Source organism: Capra hircus, chromosome 3 (genome assembly GCF_001704415.2).
Source record: "Capra hircus breed San Clemente chromosome 3, ASM170441v1, whole genome shotgun sequence".
In the NCBI taxonomy this organism is placed as follows: domain Eukaryota; kingdom Metazoa; phylum Chordata; class Mammalia; order Artiodactyla; family Bovidae; genus Capra; species Capra hircus.
In genome coordinates, this window is record NC_030810.1 from 99,413,058 (window position 1) to 99,439,636 (window position 26,579).

Genomic DNA, 26,579 nt, shown 5'->3' on the forward strand with positions numbered 1-26,579 from the left:
TACATAGGTTATGACTGAAAGAGAGGAGTCAAAGATTAACTGCAGGTTCTTGGACTGAGCACTTGGAAAGAGCTGCAACTTACTGATAAAAGAGGCAAGTAGGTTTGGAAGGGGAAAGCCTAGAGTAATATCTTAGGCAAAATGTTGAGATTCCTGGTTGCCATCCAGGTAGAAATATCAAATAAGAAATACCAAATTCCCAAGTTGGGAATATGAAATATGAGAATCTGGAGTTCAGGGAAGAGAAAGGGGTTAGATTCTAAAATCCCACTTCTTGCTCATTTATAGTGTTCTACCCTTTCTTTTCTGGAGTAGGAAATGGTGTTCTTGCCTGGAAAATCCCCTTGGAGAGGAGCCTGGCCGGCTATAGTGCATGGGGTCTCAGAGTCAGACATGACTGAGCAACTAAGCAGAGAACCCTTTCTTTCTGGAAGCTTTTAGAATCAATTTAACATGTCTAGATACATTTTTTCCCCTCATATCTAACTTTGGTCTTAGTATTTCACTAAAATTTGGACGTATTTGGGAGCCCTATTCCACCTACCCCAGCTGTTGACTGTTGTTATGGGTTGAACTGTGTCTCGCTAAAAGATATGCTGAAGTCTAACTCCCTGGTGCCTTAAAATGTGGCCTAATTTGAAAATGGGATCTTTGTAGATGTAATCAGTTAATAAGGTCATTAGGGTCTAATCCATAAGGTCTAATCCAATATGACTGATGTCCTTGAAATGTAGAAATGCACAAGAAGAAAACTGAGACAAATGGGGTTACACTGTTGTAAACCAAAAGATACCTGGGGCTACCAGGAGCTGAAAGACAAGGAAGGATCCTGGGAAAGAGGGACAGGGCCCTGCCAACATGTTGACTTTAAACTTCAGAATGATGACTGAGTACATTTCTGTTGTTTTAAGCCACTCAGTTTTGTGGGACTTTGTTATGGCAGTCCTAAGAAACCAATGCAAACTAAAAATTTTAATAATAGAATTATATTATTTAATTTTAAATAAAGTTTTAGATTTTTAAAAATTCCTAGACTTTCCTTCTTAACGGTAGTGTTAATCTCTGGCCTGGTCAAATACTGGTTTTAAAACTTGGACATTTAGTATAAATGTATAGTTCTATTTTTCCTTATCTGCCTTATTTGGATTGGAGAAGGAAATGGCAACCCACTCCAGTGTTCTTGCCTGGAGAATCCCAGGGACAGGGCAGCCTGGTGGGCTGCTGTCTATGGGGTCACACAGAGTCGGACACAACTGAAGTGACTTAGCAGCAGCAGCAGCAGCCTTATTTGGCCTCTTTGAGACCTTCCAAGATAAAAGGTCTGTTGTCTTTCCTTTTATTCTGGGGAACTATTTATTACTATTTCTCAAATAGTTCAAGATCCCAGCTAGTTTAAATAGTACGTCATACAAACTGGCTTCACTGGATGTCCAAAAGTACAGCAGGGCTCAGAGGGTTGCTGAACTCTGTGAACGGCTCCATTCTCCAATTCTCCCCCTCAGCATTTGCCCTCCTGAGTGCTGTCTACAGTTATTCTTGCCTTCATACCCACATGACCCTCCATCTTGCTGCTGCCTCTTGAAAACAAAGAAGTTTCTTTAACAAAAGATAAGAGCAATCTACATTCCCCTACTCCAGGGTACCTCTGGGCCGCTATCTTATCTGTGGTGGCATTAGATGAGAAATACAATGCAAAATAAATGTAATGCATTTGAATCATCCCCAGACCATCCACCACTGGTCTGTGGAAAAATCTTTTGTCTTCCACGAAATTGGTCTCTGGTGCCAAAAAGGTTGGGGAACCCCTGCCCTACTCAGTCCAATTGCTGAAATGTTTGTGCTAATCAAATTGATCTAAATTTTTTGAGCTAATCAATGTGGAAAGTGGTTGGGACTACGTTTAAACCAATCAGGCCAAGGTTAAGAACTGAGATAACATCTCTTTTGGGGGGAACACACAGTGGCAGGGATTCTCAAACCTGACTGCTCATTGAAGTCACCTGGGGAGCTTTTTAAAAATTCTAATGGATGAACCTGAAAGTCGCTTAATCATGTCTGACTTTTGCAACCAGTCCATGGAGCTCTCTAGGCCAGAATACTGGAGTAGGTAGCCTTTCCCTTTTCCAGAGATCCCAACCCAGGGATCAAACCCAGGTCTCTCACAATGCTAGTAGATTCTTTACCAGCTGAGCCACAAGGGAAGCCCTAAGTGAAGTGAAAGCTGCTCAGTCGTGTGCAACTCTTTGCGACTATACAGTCCATGGAATTCTCCAGGCCAGACTGGAGTGGGTAGCCTTTCCCTTCTCTAAGGGATCTTCCCAACTAATGGGTGGCTATATTCTAGATCACTTATATCAGAATTTCTGGGGATAGCACCAAGACATCAGTATTTCTAAGAGTCCTCCAGGTACAATGGGCTGTTGTTTTTGCCAAAAGTTTTCACTTTTGTCTCAAGTTCAAAGGATTTGTTAACAGAATAAGCCACTTATTATATACAAGTAAATAATACAAATATTAGAGAATTATCTAGCTTACTTTAAATACACTAACATTAAATGAAAAGAAAAACAGAAAGAGCAGAGGATACACCACCAAATCGGGTTTTGGCCAACATCCAGACTTAATCAGTGCTGGAAGTCCCGTGTCACAGAACATCTGGAGTCCCGATCGGGAAAAGTTCCCAGGCAGGGCGTTCACTCCGTGGGTGAGATTGCAGTTTGGAGTTCCCACTTATAACCCCAGGACAGATATCATCATCAATCTGTGACCAAATTGCAAGCCTGCTGCTGCTGCTGCTAAGTCGCTTCAGTCGTGTCCAACTCTGTGTGACCCCATAGACGGCATCCCACCAGGCTCCCCCGTGTCCCTGGGATTCTCCAGGCAAGAACACTGGAGTGGGTTGCCATTTCCTTCTCCAATGCATGAAAGTGAAAAATGAAAGTGAAGTCACTCAGTCATGTCCGACTCTTAGCGATCCCATGGACTGCAGCCTACCAGGCTCCTCCATCCATGGGATTTTCCAGGCAAGAGTACTGGAGTGGGGTGCCATCGCCTTCTCCATTGCAAGCCTGGTTTCATGTTAATGCTATTTGTTTGCTATTTAACTTATATGCAGAGTACATCATGTAAAATGGGTCCAGGCTGGAATGGGTCCATCCATCCAGGCTGGATGAAGCACAAGCTGGAATCAAGATTGCCGGGAGACAGACAAATTGCTAAGAAAGTTGTGGTACATACACACAATGGAATATTACTCAGCTATAAAAAATAGTGCATTTGAGTCAGTTCTAATGAGGTGGATGAAACTGGAGCCCATTAGAAAGAATGAAGTCAGAAAGAAAAACACCAATACAGCATATTAACACATATGTATGGAATTTAGAAAGATGGTAATGACAACCCTATATGCAAAAGAGACACAGATGTAAAGAACAGACTTCTGGACTCCGTGGGAGGTGAGGGTGGGATGATTTGAGAGAATAGCATTGAAACATGTTATTACCATATGTGAAATAGATGACCAGTCCAAGTTGGATGCATGAAGCAGGGCGCTCAAAGCCGGTTCACTGGGCCAACCCAGAGGGATGGGATGGGGAGGGAGTTGGGAGGGGGGTTCAGGACGGGGAGACACATGTACACCCATGCTGATTCATGTCAATGTATGGCAAAACCTACCACAATATTGTAATTAGCCTCCAATTAAAATTAATTTTAAAAAAAGATTGCTGGGAGAAACATCAATAACCTCAGATACCCAGACGACACCACCCTTATGACAGAAAGCAAAAATGAACTAGAGCCTCTTGATGAAAGTGAAAAGAGGGGAGTGAAAAAGCTGGTTTAAAACTCAACATTCAAAACACAATGATCATGGCATCCACTCCCATCACTTCATGGCAAATAGATGGGGAAACAATGGAAACAGTGACAGACTTTCTTTTCTTGGGCTCCAAAATTACTGCAGATGGTGACTGCAGCCATGAAATTAAAAGATGCTTGCTCCTTGGAAGAAAAGCTATGACAAACCTGGACAGCATATTCAAAAGCAGAGACATTACTTTGCCAACAAACATCCATCTAGTCAAAGCTATGGTTTTTCCAGTAGTCATGATGGATGTGAGAGTTGGACCATTAAGAAAGCTGAGCACCAAAGAACTGATGCTTTTGAACTGTGGTGTTGGAGAAGACTCTTGAGAGTCCCCTGGACTGCAAGGAGATCCAACCAGTCCATCCTAAAGGAAATCAGTCCTGACTGTTCATTGGAAGGACTGATGCTGAAGCTGAAACTCCAATACTTTGGCCACCTGATGTGAAGAACTGACTCATTTGAAAAGACCCTGATGCTGGGAAAGATTGAAGGTGGGAGAAGGGGACGACAGAGGATGAGATGGTTGGATGGACATGAATTTGAGCAAGCTCCAGGAGTTGCCGTGCTGCCATCCATGGGGTCACTAAGAGTTGGACACGGCTGAGTGATTTAACTGACCTGAACTAAACTTTGTCTTGTAAAACTTGGAATGTTGTTAAGTCTGGAGCTTGACTGGCCAGGCCCCCTCCATGGGCTCAACAATCTCAAAATTCTTCCATCTTATCTAAGGTGCTGCAAGTCTTACACTCATAGCAGGCAGTCACTCCTGGTCACTCCCAGTCAGGGCAGTGTCCAGGCAGGTTAGAAGCAAGATCAGAGGCCTGCTCTGCTCTTTTGCCTCTGAAGCTTGAAGAAGACTACTTCTATTTTATTTCTCTAACAGCAGTCAAATTTGAGAACTACATGCATAAGGGATTAGGTGAGTTCCTTAATGAAAATCAGTATGCAACTAGAGAAACAGAAGAAAAATGCTACATAGTAGTCGACAGCCCTATAATGTATATTATTGACTAAGTTATACTTCATAACATAAGAAATCAAGTCTTGAAGGAAACACATAAGAAAAAATGAAAGTCTACAAGAATACTTTCAACTAAGAGTTTGAGTGCCACAACAAAAGATCCTGCATGCCGCAACTAAGACCCTTAGCAGCCAAATAATTTTTTAAAAAAGAATACTTTGAGGTGATAGCCTTCATCTCCATTGCTGTGTTTACTGTGTGGACAAAGACTGTAACCTGCCATTTCAATAAACGAAGGATGTTGTGGCCAAAACGTCATCAGCCTCAGCAGCTGTCTCCTCAGTGCAACCTGAGGGAATTCAAGACGGAGCAAAACAAAACAAGATAATGGCCCTACATAGTTAAGCATTAGTGTTAGTCACTCAGTTGTGTCCAACACTTTGTAATGCTATGGACTGTAGCCTGCCAAATTCCTCTGCCCATGGAATTCTCCAGGCAAGTATATGGGGGTGGTTAGCCATTCCTTTTTCTGAGGGATCTTGGTGAATCATGGATTGAACCTGGGGTCTCCTGCAGTGCAGGCAGATTCTTTACCATCAGAGCCACCAGAGAAGCTCCAAGGATATATGCCCATGTATACCCATGTATTTGGCTTCGAGGGTATATTTCTTTTCCTTCAACAAAAACTATATATCCTGACTCCTCCCTTGCTGCTTTAGAACAACAGTCTCTCAGAACTGAGAGGTTTAAGTCCTCAGCTAAGTCTACCAAATAAAATATAATTCTCAACTTTCAGTTGTGCACTTTTTTCCCCAGTCAAAAATAGGTACCCTTAAAGGCAAGTTTGTGTTTTCTTCACTGAGCCCTAGATGTATCTCTCACACTGCCAACTCCATATATCCAATTGAATATCAAAAACCTTCCCAACCTTAAACCAGAATTCTAGATCTCCCTTCAGTGCCCCAATCTACCAAATCAACAGCACCACTGTTCACCCAGTTGCTTAAAACAAAAAGTTAGGGGTTTTGCTCCCATTCAAATCCTATTCCTCAAACAGACCTGTCAGTTCTACCTCCCAAATATAATCTCAATCCCAACATCTCTCAGCACTTCCACTGTACTGGGCTTCCCTGAGCGCTCAGTTGGGTAAAGAATCCGCCTGCAACACAGGAGACCCTGCTTTGATTCCTGGGTGGGGAAGATCTCCCAGAGAAGGGATAGGCTACCCTCAGCGAATTCCCAGTATTCTTGGGCTTCCCTTGTGGCTCAGCTGGTAAAGAATCCGCCTGCAATGCAGGAGTCCTGGGTTCCATCTCTGGGTTGGGAAGACCCCCTGGAGAAAGCTACCCACTAAAGTATTCTGGCTTGGAGAATTCCATGTCTCGTCTGTATAGTTCATGGGGTCGCAGTCTGACAGGGCTTTCACTTTGATTCCAGTCCGACATGTCTAGACTACCAAGTGGTTCTTACATTTTAGCAGCATCAGAATCACCCAGAGGGCTTTTTAACACGAATTCTTAGTGTCTGAAGACTCCACTTTTAATGAATTTCCAGGTAATGCTAATACTGCTGGTCTCTAGACCAGGTTTTGACTCACTGCTTTAACCTGTGACACTGTAACAGCCTCCTAGTTGGTTTCGTTGCTTCTATTGTGAACTACCTAGGATCTATGATCCACAAAGCAACCAAAGTGATTAAGGTTAATCCCTACTAGAAGCAATCCAACAGTTCCCAAAGCACTAAAATGAAACTGCAGCTAGTCTCCTTTGCACACCCAACCATATTATAACTTTCTGCTCCTTTAAGATTTCACTTTTTACTGCTTTGGAAAATGCATATTTTGTTTCCATTGTATGGACAAGTTCTTTATATACGGCAAGATTTTCTGAGTGGTAATTCTCTGGGGAGAACACTATCACTGAAAATTAGGCACGTTTTTTGTGATTTGACATGAGGCAGACGACTGAAGCGACTTAGCAGCAGCAGAGCAGCAGCAGAGCAAAGGCAGCAAAGCGGTTAGTTCTTGGGTATCATAACCAAGCTCCAATTTCCCTAACAGGGGAATCTACACATACACTGGGCACCCATGTGCTTGTGAATGCAGGATATATAGACTCAACGAATTTGTAGTACTAAGTGTAAGCTAAATTATCCCATTTTGTACACAACACAGAACACGCTCTACGAAACTTCAGTACCTAATCGTTGTATCATTTGGGAACACTAGACAGTCGCACCATAGATATTCAAACTTTTAAATCTTGTATGATGAAATTCATAAAAAGCAACATCATCGAAACAGCCAGTTTCAACAGCAGTTCTTTTGAGAAAACTCAGCACATCTATACCCTATTATAATCCCACACAAAACTAGATAAACATACTTGTTCCCCCATTGTATCTAAAGAAATACGATATTTGTTCTTAACGAGTGAAAACCAATACAAAAAGCTGGGCAGCAGAAGACCGTGTAAAACAAAATGACAGCTTCTTCCACTGAGGTGGGTGGCTCTGAAAAGAACCTTTAGAACGTCAAGTGGCTGGGCAACTCGTGCGAGCGCCGAGTCCCCACAGGGACTCACTTGGAGCTGGTGTACTTGGTGACCGCCTTGCTGCCCTCGGACACGGCGTGCTTGGCTAGCTCGCCGGGCAGCAGCAGGCGCACGGCCGTTTGGGTCTCCCGGGACGTGATGGTCGAGCGCTTGTTGTAATGGGCCAAGCGCGACGCTTCGCCCGCGATGCGCTCGAAGATGTCGTTGACAAATGAGTTCATGATGCCCATGGCCTTGGACGAGATGCCGGTGTCCGGGTGCACCTGCTTCAACACTTTGTACACGTAGATGGAATAGCTCTCCTTGCGGCTGCGCTTGCCCTTCTTGCCGTCCTTTTTCTGGGCTTTGGTCACGGCTTTCTTGGAGCCCTTTTTGGGCGCGGGGACAGATTTTGCCGGCTCAGGCATAACGTCAAGCACAAGCTATAGGGCCTACCGGGAACGCCGACGACAACAGGCAGCACCCGGGCTGGCCGCCACGACTCAGTACTTATAGAGACTGTAGGCAAATTAAGGTTCTGATCACGCCCCGTTGCGATTGGCGAGATTTCAGTGGCTCTCTCGCGAGGGAGACGAGGTTATGTAAATGAGTGGATTCTGACTGCGCTATCCTATTGGTCACGAGGCCGAAGATGTGCTGTAGCCAATCAAAGTGCCTTCTAGGCAATCGCCGTTCTGCCTATAAAAGGGTGAAGTGGGGCCGTGGAGGGCGACTTTGTCGGGCGTTTGGCGGGAGCATTTGTTAGTGGGTGTCGCTGTCATGTCTGGTCGTGGCAAGCAAGGCGGCAAGGCCCGCGCCAAGGCCAAGTCGCGCTCGTCTCGCGCAGGCTTGCAGTTCCCGGTAGGGCGGGTGCACCGCCTGCTGCGCAAAGGCAACTACGCTGAGCGGGTGGGGGCCGGCGCGCCCGTCTACATGGCGGCGGTCTTGGAGTACCTGACGGCCGAAATCCTGGAGCTGGCGGGCAATGCGGCGCGAGACAACAAGAAGACGCGCATCATCCCTCGTCACCTGCAGCTGGCCATCCGCAACGACGAGGAGCTGAACAAGCTGTTGGGCAAGGTCACCATCGCCCAGGGCGGCGTTTTGCCCAATATCCAGGCCGTGTTGCTCCCGAAGAAGACTGAGAGCCACCACAAGGCAAAGGGCAAGTGAGGCCGGTCTCCGGCAGCCCTGCCCCTACAGAAGGGGCATCTGTAAAATCAAAAGGCTCTTTTCAGAGCCACCCACGCTTTCAAATAAAGAGTTGTTAACAGTAACTTCTCGATTCCAACCTTGTCGGTAGTAAAGGGGGAGCCCAGCCTGGGTTGTGGTGGATCGTGAAACCTAGGACTTGAGCCAGGTGAAGGTAGGAAACTTGAGCGCGCCACAGTCGCTTCAGTTCTAAGTGCTCCGCGATGGTTTATGTTTGGGAGTCGGATGTCTAGTGCTCAACACCAGTTGTTCCCCAGGCCTTTGCCCAACTTGAGGTCTTAAGTACCAGCGGGATGTTTCCTCACACACATCCATCTCGGACACCCCCGTCTGTTAAGGAAGCGGACAGATTTGAAGAGGATGGCGGACCTGGGTTTTTTGACTTCAGTCTACTGTCTTAAAGGGATAAAATGGTTTAGCGGTGGAGATACAGGTCCCCAGTTCGGCTTTCGGAAACGGGATCCCGCGCCCTGCTGCGGGGGAGATAACTTTCCGATCTTTAAAGCACCGGAAGGCGGAAAGCAAAGCAAGATCCGTCCAGCCAACTAGGTAGGCTAGGGGACCTCTGGAAAGGTAGCTGCGTTCAGGGTGCTGGGGGCGGGGGGTGGCGCAAACAAGGTCGAGGTTCAGTTTGGGAGTTAGCGTAGAAGGGAAGAGGGTATCGTAAGTAGTGTGTTCTAAGGGACTGAGAAGGAACATTGTCACAGCTGCTCTCAAATATGATTCCTACCCTGAAATAAATGAAAACCGAGGAGGGGAAAAACTAGGCAAACTGGAAAGTCGAAAGGGAGGCCGATGGGCGGCGGGGCGGCGAGGGGGCGGGGGTAGGGAGGAGTCGGCTCAAGCCAATCAGTGGCGCTAAAGAGGATGACGTCCCAGCCAATGGATAGCCAGCGCGGGACTTTCAAGTATTGTCCCGCCCAACTGGGAAAAGACTGCCTATAAAGACTGCTGCAGCGGCCGCACCCCTGGTTACTCTCCCTGCGCGGCGCTGCTCACGTAAGTTGGCGTTTTGGTTCGCTATGGCTCGTACAAAGCAGACTGCCCGCAAGTCGACCGGTGGCAAGGCCCCGCGGAAGCAGCTGGCCACCAAGGCGGCTCGCAAGAGCGCGCCGGCCACGGGCGGCGTCAAGAAGCCGCATCGCTACCGGCCGGGTACCGTGGCCCTGCGGGAGATCCGGCGCTACCAGAAGTCGACCGAGCTGCTGATCCGCAAGCTGCCGTTCCAGCGGCTGGTGCGCGAGATCGCGCAGGACTTCAAGACGGACCTGCGCTTCCAGAGCTCGGCCGTGATGGCGCTGCAGGAGGCGAGCGAGGCCTACCTGGTGGGGCTGTTTGAAGACACGAACCTGTGCGCCATCCACGCCAAGCGCGTGACCATCATGCCCAAAGACATCCAGCTGGCTCGTCGCATCCGCGGGGAGCGGGCTTAAGAAGTGTGCGCTCTGCTCGAGGTTCCATCAAATCCAAAGGCTCTTTTCAGAGCCACCCACGACTACACTTGAAAGCAGCTGTGTCGCTTGTCCACTCTTTTGGTAGGCGTTCGCATACTCCGGGAGGGTAGGGCGCGCTCGAGATGGGAGGACCTTAGAGCGCGCAAAGCACTGGACTCCTAACATACATAGGGTAAAGGCCAGTTATCTGGTCTAAACCCCTGCTCCCTGCAGCCTTCCTAGATGTCAGTAACTTAAGAATTAGGTCAGTGTGCTTGTCTGGGCTGGTGGGTTGCCGCTGCTTCCTTGAACGCCCTATATCGTCCAAGTTCGCTGCTTAGAGGGGGCCATGTTTTCTGGCAGGCCCTTTCATGCTCCGGGAAGGGAAGGCGCGCTAGGGACGGGAGGACACTAGAGTGCGCAAAACACGACTCCCAACATAAATGCTAAAGGCCATGTAACCGGTCCAAGTCCCTGCTTGCTGGTCGTCTTCCGGAGCGTCAAGTGCTTATCTGAACTGGCGAGGCTGCCGCTGCTTTCTTGGGCGCGGCCAAGAAGTCCGGTAGGCTCGTCGTGCTCTTCCGGGGAGTCTTGGAGCTGGGTTGTAGCCCAGAGCTGTAATTTGTCCCGGGAGCGTGGGTGGGGGCAGGGGAGGCGGAGCGATTAGGGGACTCAGGATTCGCGGGCTAGAGCAGGCGGGGCTGGCTTTTTAGGCGGCTGAGAGCCGGGCGCAGATCTGATTTCCTCACCCGCACCGGAAAGGGCCCCTCCCACTGGCGTGGATCTGCTGCTGGAGAGGGAGGGAAATCGCCTCCTCGGTCCAGGCCCATTTCTGCGGGGTAAAGTTCGGCATTCCTGATCCTGGCTGCAGGTTGAAAGACGGTAATGCTAGAACTTCCCTCAGGGAAAACTTTAGCGGATGTTATTCATCCCCTTACCCTATTTTCTGTCAAGATTCCCGCCCAAGCCTGAACGATTTTGCCTGGTATTTTAAGCCCTTGACATTCTCACTTTCCTCAACCTTCCTCTTCAAATACCAACACAACTCAGACAAGTACCACTAGCTCTGTGCTGGAATAGACCAAAGGATGGAGAAGGATCTTGTGTCTCCGGCCGGGCATTCAGTTCGGACAGTCGAGTGGGTTTGACCTGCCCAAAGGAACAGCAAGGGGAAGAGGATGAATGGACCGGGGTTCGTGGGCCACCATAATCTAGGTCACTACCTGACAACTCGGTCTTGTCGGTATTTTCTCCGCTCCACAGCAGGAGACGGATTCTTCATGGAGGAGACATCCTGAGGTGCACAGGCCTGAGCTCTGTTAAGTGATTTGAGAAGTTATTCAGCTCAAGGCTCTCGGAATTGAAGCTGAGGGCGGCACTGAACCAATGGAAGGCAGAACAGAGCCTGCAACAGAGCCTCTCCCTTGCACACATCCCCAGCCTCAGGATTTGAGAGCAGAGATTTGACGCTGCCTGGAGAATCCCAGGGTCGGGGGAGCCTGGTGGGGCTGCCGTCTGTGGGGTCTGCAGAGTCGGACACGACTGAAGTGACTTAGCAGAAGCAGCAGAGGAGTGGATTCCTGCACCACATGACAGTGGAAGTCTAAGGTCTCTTTCTGTCTTTTAGGAACAAAGCTGTTCCCCTCGGGGGGTGGAGAGCAGAGTCCATGTTACACGAGACTCAGAAGCTACCTATTTCTACCCTTGAGTACGGCCTGTTGCACCTGAAGAGGTCAGATTTCAGGGGTTTTGTGTCTTAGTACAGTTGGTAAAAAGCATTACCAGAGATGAATGAAAATGCACTGAGGGGAACAGAAATTGAAGTAGACATACTGTTGAAAACTTTTGCCCCTTGCAAGGAGTTGGGGGTCGGGGAGGGCAAAGAAGAGCTGTGTGGACTATAGCTTCTGACAGTAGGTACCCAGTTTTTTGCCCCAGGCTCACAAAGATTTTCAGAAAAGGCCCTGTTATAGGCTGAATTGTGTTCCCCCACCCACCCATTCATATGTCGAGGCCCTTTCCTAGTACCTCAGATGTGACTCTACTTGGGGACAGGACCTCTAACGTGGCGATTAAGATTAAAATGGTGTCATTAAGATAGGTCCTAATCCAATATGATTGGTATCTTTATGAGAGAAGGGGATCAGGACACAGACAGCAGAGGGACAGTTTTGTGAGGACACAATGAGAAGGTAGTCATCTGCAAGCCAAAGAGACAGGTCTCAGAAGAAATCAAGCCAACTGATATCTTTTTTTTTAATTTGTTCATTTATTTTATTTTCTTGGCTACATTGGGTCTTAGTTGTGGCAAAGCATGTGGGATCTTAGTTCCCCAAACAGGGATCGAACCTGTATCCCCTGCATAGCAAGGTGGATTCTTAACCACTGGATCACCAGGGAAGTCCCCCTGTTGACATTTTGATCTTGGACTTCTAACCTCTTGAACTGTGAGAAAATAAAGTTAAGATGTTTAAGCCACCCAGGCTGTGGTATTTTGTTATGGCTGCCCTAGGAAATGAATACAGACACAGGGTCTCATTCCCTGCTCAGACCAATGCTGCAAGATGGGTTCTACAGGATCTGTGTTCTATGAGATATAAACAGAAGCAGCAGTGACTCAGGGCTGTGCAGGGGTGGCCCGTGTGCACCCAGCATCTCATCCACTGACATTTGTTTGCAAAGCTGCAGCCTGAACTTCTCAGTGAGTGACTTTCCAGCATGTCTGAGCCATTAGTGGATGAGCAGACCCCTGAGTGTATAGATGTCCACGTCACGGCTTTTCCTCCCAAGGATCATATTTCCTGAAGTAATACTATTAATATATCAGATTTAAAAGCAGGTATCTAAGATCTCCCCATGGTCCTGAAATTTGGGGTCAGCCTGGGGGCATCTCTCATGGCAGGGGTTCCTAGCTTCTCAGAAATGTCTGTCCTGCCTTCCTCACTTTTCTAACAACCTCTGTTACTTCTGCCACAACAGTGGAGTGCTCATTCACCAAACTCAACACTTACAGGGTGTGAAAAGAGAATGGTGAAAGAAAGAGAGGGAGGAGCACTGGGCTTTTGCTGGTGGGAAAGAGGAGGCCCTCCCTGGTTGCTCTTTCCTGGTTTCTTGTCAAACGTGAACTCAAGAGCAGGGCCTCGGCTGCATAATTGATCTCTCTTCCAGGGCCGCCACATAACAGGGCTCTGGGCCTTGACTGTGGAAGTATACTCTGTTCAGCTCTTTAAGCCTCCTGTCCTCACATAAGGCCGAGAAACAACAGGCAGTGCAAACTGGTGTCTGCACACTCACTTTCTGAGAAAGTGGGACCTGTGTGACCCAATCCTTCTTGCCCAGTGGAGGGTCAGGCTTCTGCAAGACACTACGGCCTCACCAATCAGCAGTCATCTTGGGGATTTGCTCCACAAGCTTATGACAACAGAATCTGGTTCTCACTGTGAGCATGTTCTAAAAGGACTGAGGAATTCTCCAGTGCCTTCAGGGCTTCCAAAACTGCCACAGACATTTTAATGACAGCCTTGGCTCAGTAGTAAAGAATCCACTTATCATGCAAGGGACACAGGTTCCATCCCTGGGTGAGGAAGATTCACTGGAGTAGGAAATGGCAACCCGCTCTAGTATTCTTTCCTGGAAAATTGCATGGACAGGGGAGCATGGGGTTGCAGGACACAACTGAGCCACTCAGCAAACATTGATACCTTTTGGGCAATAGGACAAAGTTGACATTCCTACCACTATTCTCTGAAGGTCAAACTTCCTAAGCCTAATAGAAAACTTTTGGAATGTCTTCATTGTTTGCAAAACTAGGGTGAAGTAGTACCCAGTATTTTTAATGGCAATATCAAAAAATGATTATTTTAGGTACTTAAATAATTTCCCAATTTCAGATGACAAAAAAGAAACTCAAGCAAAAATCAATTCACATTCTTTTTAAAAGTTTCATCATGTCCAGCCTGTTTCCAAAAAAAGCTGGCCATGGAATTGGCTTGTTTGTTGGACTTTGGGTCCTTTAATCAGAGCTGATGATGGCCTCAGCTAAGATAGTGGCTAAGAGTGGACAGAGATAAAATGATGGACTTGAGAGAATTATAGAAAGTAAATTTGATATTTGGTGATTATAGGTATTCGGAGAATGCAAGAGAGGAAGGAGCCTCTCCTTGGCTTGAGAAGCCAGGAAATAATGGTAGATTTCACTAAGGTGGAGAATTTAGGGAGAAGAAATTGCTTTTGGAACCAAAAAGCTGCAATAAGTCCTTTGCAACATTATAGCTGAGATTCTGGTTATCTACCTATAATACATTCACCAGGAGTTAGGAATATTAATTTAGTCAGCAAAGGGGCTCAGCTGGAGCTACTCTGGGGGAAGTCCTTAGAAGATAAATAAGGATAATAGAAGGTAGAGAATTAGATGAGATCTACATGGACAGAGGAGCCTAGTGGGCTACAGTCCATAGGGTTGTAAAGAGTCAGACTGAAGAGACTTAGCATTCATGCATCCAGGAGTCAGAAGAGAAGACAGGCAAGGAGCAATAGTGATGGGGATCGTAGATGAAGAGGACATCAAGGACAGAACAGCCAGAATGACAGGAGGGCCACCGGAAGAGATTGTCCCAAAGAGGCAAAAACGTCATCACAGGGACTCTGACCATGCTTTATGTTTTGTATCTCTTTTAATCACCAAGACAACCCTGCAAGGGAGGTAAACAGTTTATTCTCATTTTAGACTAGGAAGCTTTGAGTATTTTGCCCAAGCTCTCACAGCTAGGGCAAGGGATTCTGACCAAAGCCCTGGGGCTCCAAAGTTCGGGGGAAGCAGGAAACACCAAGTAAAGGGCGCATACTGGAAGCTGGGAGGGGAAATGCCAGAGGGTGCATGATTGAACACCAGGTGACGGCCCCACTGCTTCAGTGGGATCTTCTCCACCTGCTTACCCAGTCTCCACCTGTCTCCTAACATCATGTGGAGAAACATCACCCGATACCAGAGCTGAGCTTGTCCCTCATGCGCTGTACAGTCTTTCCATGCCCTCCACCCCAGTACCTTCAGAATGGAGCCCACACGTCGGAGTCAGTACAGAGAGGCAGAGGCTAAGTGCAAGGCCCCAGACGTGACTTTTGAGTCCTGGTTCTGCCTCTTACTACCTGCATGACTGTGGCAAGATGCTTCATCTCACCAGGCCTCAGTTCCTCATCTGTAAAATGGAGATAATGGGACTAGCCTGGTGGTGGTGTTTGGAAATATTTAAAGAAACAGTTCCCGTAAAGGGACAAGCAGTGTGTGATTCAAAATAAACCCTAGAAAAGACTATAATGCTATTATTAGCAATTTGGAAAATTGAACAAAATTATAAAGGTAAATGTCGTTATACATCCAAAGTTATACATCTTCCTTGGGTTTAATTAGATGTTAACTAGCTATTTCACTAGTGAAACCAAGCAGGACCCTGTAGGGCTTTCCTGAGCTGGCCACCCCCTCCTGTGCCCCTCAACCTCTTGTTTGTAGGAAGGCTTTAGCCTCCAAGGCTTTCCCTGAGTTCCATAAAACAGTTTTCCATTGTTCAGTAAGAAGAAGTTGCACAAGTTTATTCTGGCCCTGCCCAGTGTCTTCAATTCCCAGCCACTTCCATGACTTGGCAAAACCCTTTCTTCTGTCCAGATACATGCGCCTCCTGTGCAAGCCTATTGTTTAGTCTGTAGACTTCAGGCCTGTGACGTTTCCCTTCTGCGCCCCGCCACCACCACCCCCAGCAACAACCACCCTCTCACTCCTCAGGCCAAAAGGCAGCATTCTCCTCAGGTTCCAAAGCATGTAATGAAAGTCGCTCAGTTGTGTCTGACTCTTTGCCACCCCATGGACTATACAGTCCATGGAATTCTCTAGGCCAGAATACTGGAGTGGGGACCTGTTCCCTTCTCCAGGGGATTTCCCCAACCCAGAGATCAAACCCAGGTCTCCCGCATTGCAGGTGGGTTCTTTACCAGCTGAGCCACCACGGAAGCAACAAGCATACAGGTTCTCCATTTTAGCAATTCCTCTAGGATTAGTTTATCATTCTAGTTAGTTTCTCACTAGATTCTGAGTTCCTTCAGAGTGGGCATTGATCCTTTTCGTCTCTGTAGGTCAAAATCCTGACAGTGCCTACGTGGTCAAGAAATGTTTGTTTCATAAGGGATCTAAAACCTTGGCTTCTGAATCCACACTCAAAAGGACCTAGTATCCTTTTGAATGTTCAAACTACCAAACAATTGCACTCATCTCACATGCTAGCAAAGTAATGCTATAAATTCTCCAAGACAGGCTTTCAATAGTATGTGAACCGTGAACTTCCAGATGTTCAAGATGGATTTAGAAAAGGCAGAGGAACCAGAGATCAAATTGCCAACATCTGCTGGATCATGGAAAAAGCAGGAGAGTTCCAGAAAAACATCTATTTCTGCTTTATTGACTATGCCAAAGCCTTTGACTATGTGGATCACAACAAACTGTGGAAAATTGGGAATACCAGAGACGGGAATAGCAGATCACCTGACCTGCCTCTAGAGAAATCTGTATGCAGGTCAGGAAGCAACAGTTAGAACTGGACATGGAACAACAGACTGGTTCCAAATAGGGAAAGGAGTACATCAAACTGTATATTGTCACCCTGCTTATTTAACTTCTATGCAGAGTACATCATGAGAAATGCTGGGCTGGATGAAGCACAAGCTGGAATCAAGCTGCTGCGAGAAATATCAATAACCTCAGATACCCAGATGACATCACTCTTATGGCAGAAAGCAAAAAAGGACTAAAGAGCCTCTTGATGAAAGTGAAAGAGGAGAGAGAAAAAGTTGGCTTAAAGCTCAACATTCAGAAAATGAAGATCATGGCATCTGGTCCCGTCACTTCATGGCAAATAGGTGGGGAAACAGTAGAAACAATGACAGACTTTATTTTCTTGAGCTCCAAAATCACTGCAGATGGTGACTGCAGCCATGAAATTAAAAGATGCTTGCCCTTTGGAAGGAAAGTTATGATCAACCTAGATAGCATATTCAAAAGCAGAGACATTACTTTGCCAGCAAAGGTCCATCTAGTCAAAGCTATGGTTTTTCCAGTAGTCGTGTATGGATGTGAGAGTTGAACTATAAAGAAAGCTGAGTGCAGAAGAATTGATGCTTTTGAACTGTGGTGTTGGAGAAGACTCTTGAGAGTTCCTTGGACTGCAAGGAGATCCAACCAGTCCATCCTAAAGGAGACCAGTCCTGGGTGTTCATTGGAAGGACTGATGTTGAAGCTGAAACTCCAATACCTTGGCCACCTGATGCAAAGAACTGACTCATTTTAAAAGACCCTGATGCTGGGAAAGGTTGAGGGCAGGAGGAGAAGGGGACGGCAGAGTATGAAATTGTTGGATGGCATCATCAACTCAATGGACATGAGTTTGAGTAAACTCCAGGAGGTGGTGATGGACAGGGAGGCCTGGCATGCCTCAGTCCATGGGGTCACAAAGAGTAGGACACAACTGAGCGACTGAACCGAACTGAACTGATCCAGGCTCCTTCCAGCTCTTAGGGAACTCTCAGGAATTTGCAGGCCAACAGCAAGTCTCAAAGAAATTTCCTGCTGGTTGCCCTAGAAGAGGGTAGAAGGTAGCTTGCCTGGCCTCTAACCCTTGCCCACAAATGGCTAAAGCCAACTGTTAGCCTATATCCAGTGACCTTCTCTGAGGGCAGAGTTCACCACTACTAACCCACTTAATGGGCTGTACTGGTGGCTTAGCAGTAAATAATCTGCCTGCAATGCAGGAGATGAGGGTTCAATCCCTCGATCAGGAAGATCCCCTGGAAGAGGGCATGGCAACCCACTCCAATATTCTTGCCTGGAGAATCCCATGGACAGAGAAATCTGGAAAGCTACAGTCCATAGCGTCACAAAGAGTCAGACACAACTGAAAGGACTGAGCCCACACACCCAACCCACTTAACGGGATCAGTGCTTGAAGGCAGACGCTTTAGGGAGGGGTTCATATTTGTACTGCAGTGCAGTGCAAGTCGCTCAGTTGTGTCCGACTGTTTGCAACGCATGGACTATACAGTCCATGGGATTCTCCAGGCCAGAATACTGGAGTGGATAGCCTTTCCCTTCTCCAGGGGATCGTCCCAACCCAGGGATCCAACCCAGGTCTCCCACATTACAGATGGAATCTTTACCATATTTGTAGTAGACTGAATAATAGCTCCTCCCTCCATTAGCATGCTTGTATCCTAATCCCTGGAATTTCTGAACATAATGTTACCTTATATGGCAAAGGGACTTGGCCAATGTGATTAAGGACCTTGAGGCAGGGAGATTATCTTGGATTATCAGTTCAGTTCAGTTAAGTTCACTCAGTCATGTCCGACTCTTTGCGAACCCATGAACCGCAGCACGCCAGACCTCCCTGTCCATCACCAACTCCCGGAGTCCACCCAAACCCATGTCTATTGAGTCGGTGATGCCATCCAACAATCTCATCCTCTGCCATCCCCTTCTCATCCTGCCCTCAATCTTTCCCAGCATCAAGGTCTTTTAAAATGAGTCAGCTCTTTGAATCAAGTGGCCAAAGTATTGGAGTTTCAGCTCCAAAATCAGTCCTTCCGATGAACACTCAAGACTGATCTTCTTTAGGATGGACTGGTTGGATCTCCTTGCAGTCCAAGGAACTCTCAAGAGTCTTCTCCAACACCACAGTTCAAAAGCATCAGTTCTTCGGTGTTCAGCTTTCTTTATAGTCCAACTCTCACATCCATACATGACCACTGGAAAAACCACAGCTTTGACTAGATGGACCTTTGTTGGCAAAGTAACGTCTCTGCTTTTCAATATGCTGTGTAGGTTGGTCATAACTTTCCTTCCAAGGAGTAAGCGTCTTTTAATTTCATGGCTGCAGTCACAATCTGCAGTGATCTTGCAGCCCCAAAAAATAAAGTCAGCCACCGTTTCCACTGTTTCCCCATCTATTTGCCATGAAGTGATGGGACCGGATGCCATGATCTTAGTTTTCTGAATGTTGAGCTTTAAGCCAACTTTTTCACTCTCCTCTTCCATCAAGAGGCTCTTTAGTTCTTCTTCACTTTCTGTCATAAGGGTGGTGTCATCTGGGTAACTGATGTTATTGATATTTCTCCTGGCAATCTTGATTCCAGCTTGTACTTCATCCAGCCCAGTGTTTCTCATGATGTACTCTTCATATAAGTTAAATAAGCAGGGTGACAACATACAGCCAGTCTGTTGTTCCATGTCCAGTTCTAACTGTTGCTTCCTGACCTGCATACAGGTTTCTCAAGAAGCAGGTCAGGTGGTCTGGTATTCCCATCTCTTTCAGAATTTTCCACAGTTTATCGTGACCCACGATAGTCAAAGGCTTTGGCATAGTCAATAAAGCAGAAATAGATGTTTTTTTGGAACTCTCTTGCTTTTTCCATGATCCAGCAGATGTTGGCAATTTGATCTCTGGTTCTTCTACCTTTTCTAAAACCAGCTTGAACATCTGGAAGTTCAAGGTTCACATACTGCTGAAGCCTGGCTTGGAGAATTTTGAGCATTACTTTACTAGCGTGTGAGATGAGTGCAATTGTGCAGTAGTTAGAGCATTCTTTGGCATTGCCTTTCTTTGGGATTGGAATGAAAATTGACCTTTTCCAGTCCTGCGGCCACTGCTGAGTTTTCCACATTTGCTGGCATATTGACTGCAACACTTTCACAGCATCATCTTTCAGGATTTGAAATAGCCCAACTGGAATTCCATCACCTCCACTAGCTTTGTTCATAGTGATGGTTCCTAAGGCCCACTTGACTTCACATTCCAGGACGTCTGGCCCCAGGTGAGTGATCACACCATCGTGGTTATCTGGGTCGTGAAGATCTTTTTTGTATAGTTCTTCTGTGTATTCTTGCCACCTCTTCTTAATATCCTCTGCTTCTGTTAGGTCCATACCATTTCTGTCCTTTATTGAGCCCATCTTTGCAAATGTTCCCTTGGTATCTCTAATTCTCTTGAAGAGATCTCTAGTCTTTCCCATTCTATTGTTTTCCTCTATTTCTTTGCATTGATCGCTGTGGGCCCTAAATGTAACCATAACAGACCTTATTAGAGGGAGGCAGGAGGCTAAGTGAGGAGGAGCTGATGTATTGACGGAAGCCAAGATGGGGTGATGAGGCCAGGAACCAAGAAATGTCAGCAGCCTCTAGAAGGTAGAAGAGACAAGGAATGGACTCTTTCCACAGAGCCTCCAGAAGAGATCAGTCTTTCTGACACTTGATTTTGGGCCCCTTAGGACTCATTTTTGGCTTCTGGCCTCCAAAACTACAAGAGAATAAATCTGTGTTGTTTTAAGCCACTAAATCTGTGGTAATTTGTTAGTTTGAATGGGAAAATAATAAGACACTTTTTTTTTTTAATTTATGGGAAGGGAGATCTGAGTGTGATTAGGAACAGAGTGTGCAATATACTTGGAAGAAAGGTGGGAGGGAGGGAAGGAAGATAGTAGAGGAGAAAAAAAGGCTTCTGGATTGGGAGACTTGGTGTTCCACAGCAAACAGATTGTCCTCTTCATGATCCCCTTGACCAGCTTGACCCAGAGTTCCTCAGGGCATCTCTATCTGCACAAGTGTTACCAAAGGCCCCTAGACAGTGGTTGACCTCTCCTAGCCATGGACATCTAGAGAGCTCCCTGAGGCCACACCAGGGCAGAAAGGGCCCAGGTTGACTCTGCTGTGGTCTGCAGCAGTGGCGAGCTCTTCTTGCGCTTCAGGACAGCTCACACCCAGACTGCGGCCAGAGTGCCGTACTTGTTCCCTTAAGGCTGCTGTAGAGAATTACTAGAGAGCTGCTGTCTTAAAACAATAGTTGATATTCTCACAGTTCTGGAAATCAGGAGTCTGAAAACAAAGTATCAGCAGAGCCAGCCTCTCTCCAGAGCTTCTAGGGCAGAACGCTTTCTTGCTTTCTTGCCTCTTTCAGCTTCCAGTTTTCTGTTCCTTGACCTCTGGCAGTATAACTCCAGTTTCTGCCTTTGTCTTCCCATGACCCTCTTCCCTGAATCTCTGTGTCCAACTCTGCCTCTTCCTTTCACTTATCACATCCTCAATCCAGGATGATTTAATCTCAAGACCCTTAGTTATGTCTGCAAAGACTGAATTTCCAGATAAAGTCACATTCTGAGTTTCTGGGTGGACTTGAACATTTTGGGGGGACACAATTCAACCCACTATTGATGCTGAGTTCAGAGTTCTATGGACGTCTGGAAGCAGGCCCATACTTCCCTTGGTTTCCCTCTCTAGGTGCCCATGAAGCTTTCACCTCCAAAAGGCCCTTAGTCAGTCACTTACACCTGAGTATTAAAGCTAAGAGTGAGAGTCTGCATTTTCACTAATGCTCCCTGTGTCCATGAGTGTGGAGGCTAGAGACAAGGCTGCATCTCCACTTGGGGAAGCCCAGGCTTGAGGGGCATTACAGGGAGATGTCTTTGGCCCTTGGCTAAAGGCCTCTGCTAACCAGGAGATGGCCTGAACTGTCTGGGCAACAGTAGATTGTTCCCCATACTCATTTGTCTGGGGAAAGCTAGAAGAGAAAAGACATAGAGCTAGAATAAGAGTTCAGGGTCTCAGTTTCAATATCTGTAAAATAGTGACAATAAATATATACACTTCATAGAATTACCATAGGAATAAAATGAGATGAATACAGTTAATGAGAAATACAGCAGTTTCAACATGGCAATGAATTAATAATTATTACTCAACATTATGATGAACACTAATTGATACAAGTCCTAAATATTCCCTTTGGCAACAGTACAATCATGTTGTGAAAAGACTATGGGAAACAATTAGTACACTATCTTATCTCTAGATGATTAGCATCTTGAGATTCTGCTAGACTGTGGCCAACATTAGGAATATTTGGGTTCCTGGGTGCCTTATGAATCACAAAAGCCATTCACTTATGTCCTTTCATTTGATTCCACAACAGCCCAGGAAAGGAAGAAGAGGGTTTGTTTGTTTGTTTTTCTTACAGAAAAGAAAATTTCTGGTGAAGATGAGATAGCTAGGAATGTGAGTCACCCAGCTAAAAAACGGCCAAGATGGAATTTGAATCTAAGTTTTGTATTTTACCTTTTTCTTAGTTTTTTGTATTAGAGTCAATGTTTCAGGGAAAAGTAATATACACAATAGCTACAAATAACGTCAAAACCTGTACTGTAGGGGAGGAAAGCTAATTTGCCCTTTTCAGTTTTTAGGTGTGACCCCATAATAAAAGAGAGATTAACAAGAAAAAAGCAAACAGAAGTTTGCTAACATGTATAGCACCCCACTCCAGTACTCTTGCCTGGAAAATCCTACGGATGGAGGAGCCCGGTAGGCTGCAGTCCATGGGGTCGCTAAGAGTCAGATACGACTGAGCGACTTCACTTTCACTTTTCACTTTTATGCATTGGAGAAGGAAATGGCAACCCACTCCAGTGTTCTTGCCTGGAGAATCCCAGGGACAGAGGAGCCTGATGGGCTGCCGTCTATGGGGTCGCACAGACTCGGACACAACTGAAGTGACTTAGCAGCATACCTCATGTATACACAGTAAGTACTCAGGAAAAAAAAAATTGAGTAACACCTGAAGATGACTTAGAATTCAGACTTAAATATCATTCTTAATAGGGAAAGGGGATGGGAGATGTAGGTCTCTTAAGGGAGAATAAATGCCTTTGAGGGGAAAGGAATAGGCCATAGAATAATAGATGGGAGGTATAATGAAAGTGAAAGTCACACAACTGTGTCCTATTCTTTGCGACCCCATAGATTGTAGCCCATCAGGCTCCTGTGTTGATGGAATTCTCCAGGCAAGAATATTGGAGTGGGTGGCCATTTCCTTCTCCAGGGGATCTTCCTGACACAGGGATCAAACCCAGATCTCCCACATTGGGGGCAGATTCTTTATCATCTGAGCCACCAGGGAGATGTGATAGTTTGTGACAAAGCTGGTCTGGGTATGGTCTCGACTTCTAGTCTCCTCTCCTGTGATGAGTCAATCTTTCCTATTCAGTGTAATTCCTGGGGGAGGGCATTTATGACAATCAAGTTTCTTTTGGAAAATCTGTTCTTAGGTAGCTAATGGGAGTTCAGAGAAAGTCAGCCTCTACATATCCTGTTTTGCAAGTGACTACAGCTCAAAATTATCAATATGCCAAAGTGGCATATTCTGGAGTGGCAATTTCTATGATCTTTCAGTACAGTAGAAGGGACCTCTCCTAACCTCAACCCCCAGTGAGAAACACTTTTACATTGCTTCTTAGTCACATTCACAAAAGAATATAAATTATAATAGGTTTCACAAAATGATATTTACTATTTGTGATATACTCTGATATTTTTCTCTTGTCTTCTTAAAAAGGGGGAGGAAAAAGGTGATCTCTGTCAAAAAACAATTTCATAACCCACTAATAAGTTACAACTCATAGCTAGAAAAACAGTGGCTAGAGGACACTACAAAGGATAAAGTAAAACTCATCTTACTTATGTTTTAAAGTCAATATTTTTCTGAAACATGCCTTCTGAATTTCTCTATTCTTGTACACACAACGTGATGCCTGTCTTTGTGGGGAAGTGATACCCATGTGAATAGCAAGAGTGGAAGGCCTATTGTGGAGGATGACAAACAGAAATGCGGATTGAGCTTCGTGGGAGCTGAGAGGGAAAGGTCAATTCCAGGTGAACAAACAAGGGAACCCATCCTGTAGGAGGTGATATTTGAGGTGGGTTCTCAAGAATATTTAGGATTTGAGACATGTTCAGATTGGGGGCTAAGGAAGGTGGTGTAATCCAGGCAGAAGGGACAGTGAAAACAAACGAACATGTAGCACAGACAAAGGGCAATAAGGAGAAGTGAGCTTTTCATGCTGGAGACATTAAGGACCAGTTTCAGGGACCTCAAATGCCAAATTAGGGATAGGCTAGGTTTACATAAGGAAATGAACAATGATGTTTATAACAGCATTTTTGTGATGATGGGGAATTGGAGCAAATGTGGGTGCTTTTCACTGGGAGAGAGGGGGATAAAGTGTGCTGTTCGTACTTCTTGAAGTTTAATGCAATACTTCAGCCAACAGAGTGCACATTTATATCACAACATGTATAGCAAAGAGAGATGCAGATGTTTTGTGGGAGTAGAGAGGCAAAGGTCAATGTTTAAAATATAGGTTAGAAAGGGAGAAGATAAAAAATAGAATAAAATATAAAACACAATGCCACTTACATGCATTCTGAGAAAGTAGACATTCGCTAGGACTGAGAAAGTAAAAAATCTGTTTTGCCATTCATCAGGCTGGGATAATCTAGTCACAGAATGAGAGGAAACACAAGTCCCAAGGACATATAACTGTACAAAGAATCAGAATCCCCTTCTTTGTGTGACCACAGCTTTCTTATTCACTGAGAAACCATGTTCTCTTAAAAACTTTTTCTGTGTGAAATCTTATCAGTAAGAATGAAATATCCTCTTCCTGTCCAGAGGACCTAAATCACTCTGACGCAGAGAAGCAGCCTTGGTTTTCAACCCAGGTTGTTTACTTGCTAAGTCGTGTCGGCTCTTTTGTGACCCCATAGCCTGCCAGACTCCTCTGTCCATGGGATTTCTCAGGCAATAATACTGGAAGGAGTTGCCATTTCCTTCTCCAGGATATCTTCTCCACCCGGGGACTGAACCCAAGTCTCTTGTGCCTCCTGCATTGGCAGGCAGATTCTTCACCACTGAGCCATCAGGGACTAGATAATAATTCTTTATAAAATAAGTAGATACAGATTTTCAATCACCCATATTAAATGAATGGTTAAACCTAGTCTCCCTAGTCACAGGGATAGTCTTTCAGCTAGAGGTCGATTTTGCAACCCGAACAGGGCTGCCCCTCAGGCCTACTCTCTATGCCACAATCACTGATTAGCCATATTGCGATCAATGTTAGCCTCCCTTTTAAAGGACCAAAATTATCCAGACCATATTGTGCAACCAAATATGACTAAGAATTGCTGATAGAGTTTTAAATTTCTTACTTTCATTTTTTTTTCTTTTGAAAGCCAAACTATGGCAGTAAGGCAGGCCACTGGAGGTTTGTGAGCAGGTAGGTGATAAGGTCAGGTCTGTGACTCTAGTCACAGGACATAAAATGGATTAGAGAGGTTTTGAGCCTAGGATAACAGAAGTGAAACCCTAATACTTTGTCCTACTTGAACAGAATAGGTATTTGTGTATATGTCTTATCCCCCTTCTGAATTCTTTCCCATTTGAAAGCAGAAATTTTACTGTGGAACCATCATGACACAAAGTTGGAATGCATTAAAAAGTAGAGGAAGGTGGCTTCCCTGGCAGTCCGGTGGTTAAGACTCCATGCTTTCACTGGACTGGGCACAAGTTCCATCCCTAATTGGGGAACTAAGATCTCACTTGCCACGCGGAGAAGCCAAGGGGGGAAAAACAAGTAAGGTGGAGAAAGGACTGGAAACAACACAACTATCCATCAAGTGACTGAAATTATCAGTTGTGGCCATAAAATGGAATACAACTCACCAATACAAAGGAATGAACATGCACCTAAATATGAATAAATCTTATGCTGAGTGAAAGCAGCCAGATACAAATGATACCCATTGTATGATACAAACTGTCTATAATGATATAAAGCAAACTGGTGGTTCCCCGAGGGCAGGAAGAGAGCCAAAGGAGGACACTGATGAAGTGGGCAGGAGGGCAGAATTATGAAAGGAGCATGAAGAAACCTTTTGTGGAGGTGGGGGGAGGGGGATGGATATGTCCCTTATGTTGATTGCAGTGATGTTTTCATGGGTATATACATATGTCTAAATTTAACAAATTGTATTTTAAACACGTACAGTTTATTGTATGCCAATTACCGCAGTAAACCGTTTCTTTGTTACTATTTTTAAAGAAGAGATAAAGGTAGAGAAATTAATTGAGAGGTGTCACTTGGGGTGGAAGATTATGGCCTTGGCTTGAAAGCAAGCTCTGGCCAAGCCAGAAAGAAAGAGCAGTACAGTATGGTCCTGGGAAACAGCAAATGGGTTTAGGGGAAGGCAACTAGAGCAGAAAACCTGTATGTACAGCAGTAGGAGATAGAGCTGTGAAAGAAGGAAGAGGCAGATTATTGAGGGCCTTGAAGATCAAACTTTTTTAAAGTGTACATTGGGTTGTAGTTCTACCACTTACTTCCGAAATGATCCTGGACAAGTTATTTAACTTCTCTGAGATTCAATTTCCTTTACTTATAAAGTAAGGACAGAACCTATCTTAAGTGGCGGCTGTGAAGATTAAATGAGGCAATGCATGTAAACCACTCAGCAGAGGACAAGGTAAACAGTTAAGTGCTCAGTAAGTAGAAGCAAGTATTATTATAACAAATATTGTTATTAACTCTAACTTGGGCTTCCCTCGTGGCTCAGCTGGTAAAGAATCTATCTGCAATCGGAAGAACTGGTTTGATCCCTGAGTTGGGAAGATCCCCTGGAGAAGGAAATGGCAACCCACTCCGGTATTCTGGCC

General features: G+C 45.6%; 3 protein-coding genes across 3 annotated transcripts; 2 read left to right on the forward strand and 1 right to left on the reverse strand.

Moving 5' to 3' along the window:
• LOC102172226 (histone H2B type 2-E-like) lies at positions 7,133-8,014 on the reverse strand. Its single transcript, XM_005677706.3, has one exon. The coding sequence runs from the start codon at positions 7,786-7,788 to the stop codon at positions 7,408-7,410; it is 381 nt and encodes a 126-aa protein (XP_005677763.2). The 5' UTR covers positions 7,789-8,014; the 3' UTR covers positions 7,133-7,407.
• LOC108633254 (histone H2A type 2-A) lies at positions 8,080-8,637 on the forward strand. The gene has a single exon (XM_013962455.2). It carries the CDS (start codon positions 8,141-8,143, stop codon positions 8,531-8,533), a length of 393 nt encoding a protein of 130 aa, XP_013817909.2. The 5' UTR covers positions 8,080-8,140; the 3' UTR covers positions 8,534-8,637.
• Positions 9,538-10,274, forward strand: LOC102180554 (histone H3). Its single transcript, XM_018046021.1, has one exon. It carries the CDS (start codon positions 9,595-9,597, stop codon positions 10,003-10,005), a length of 411 nt encoding a protein of 136 aa, XP_017901510.1. The 5' UTR covers positions 9,538-9,594; the 3' UTR covers positions 10,006-10,274.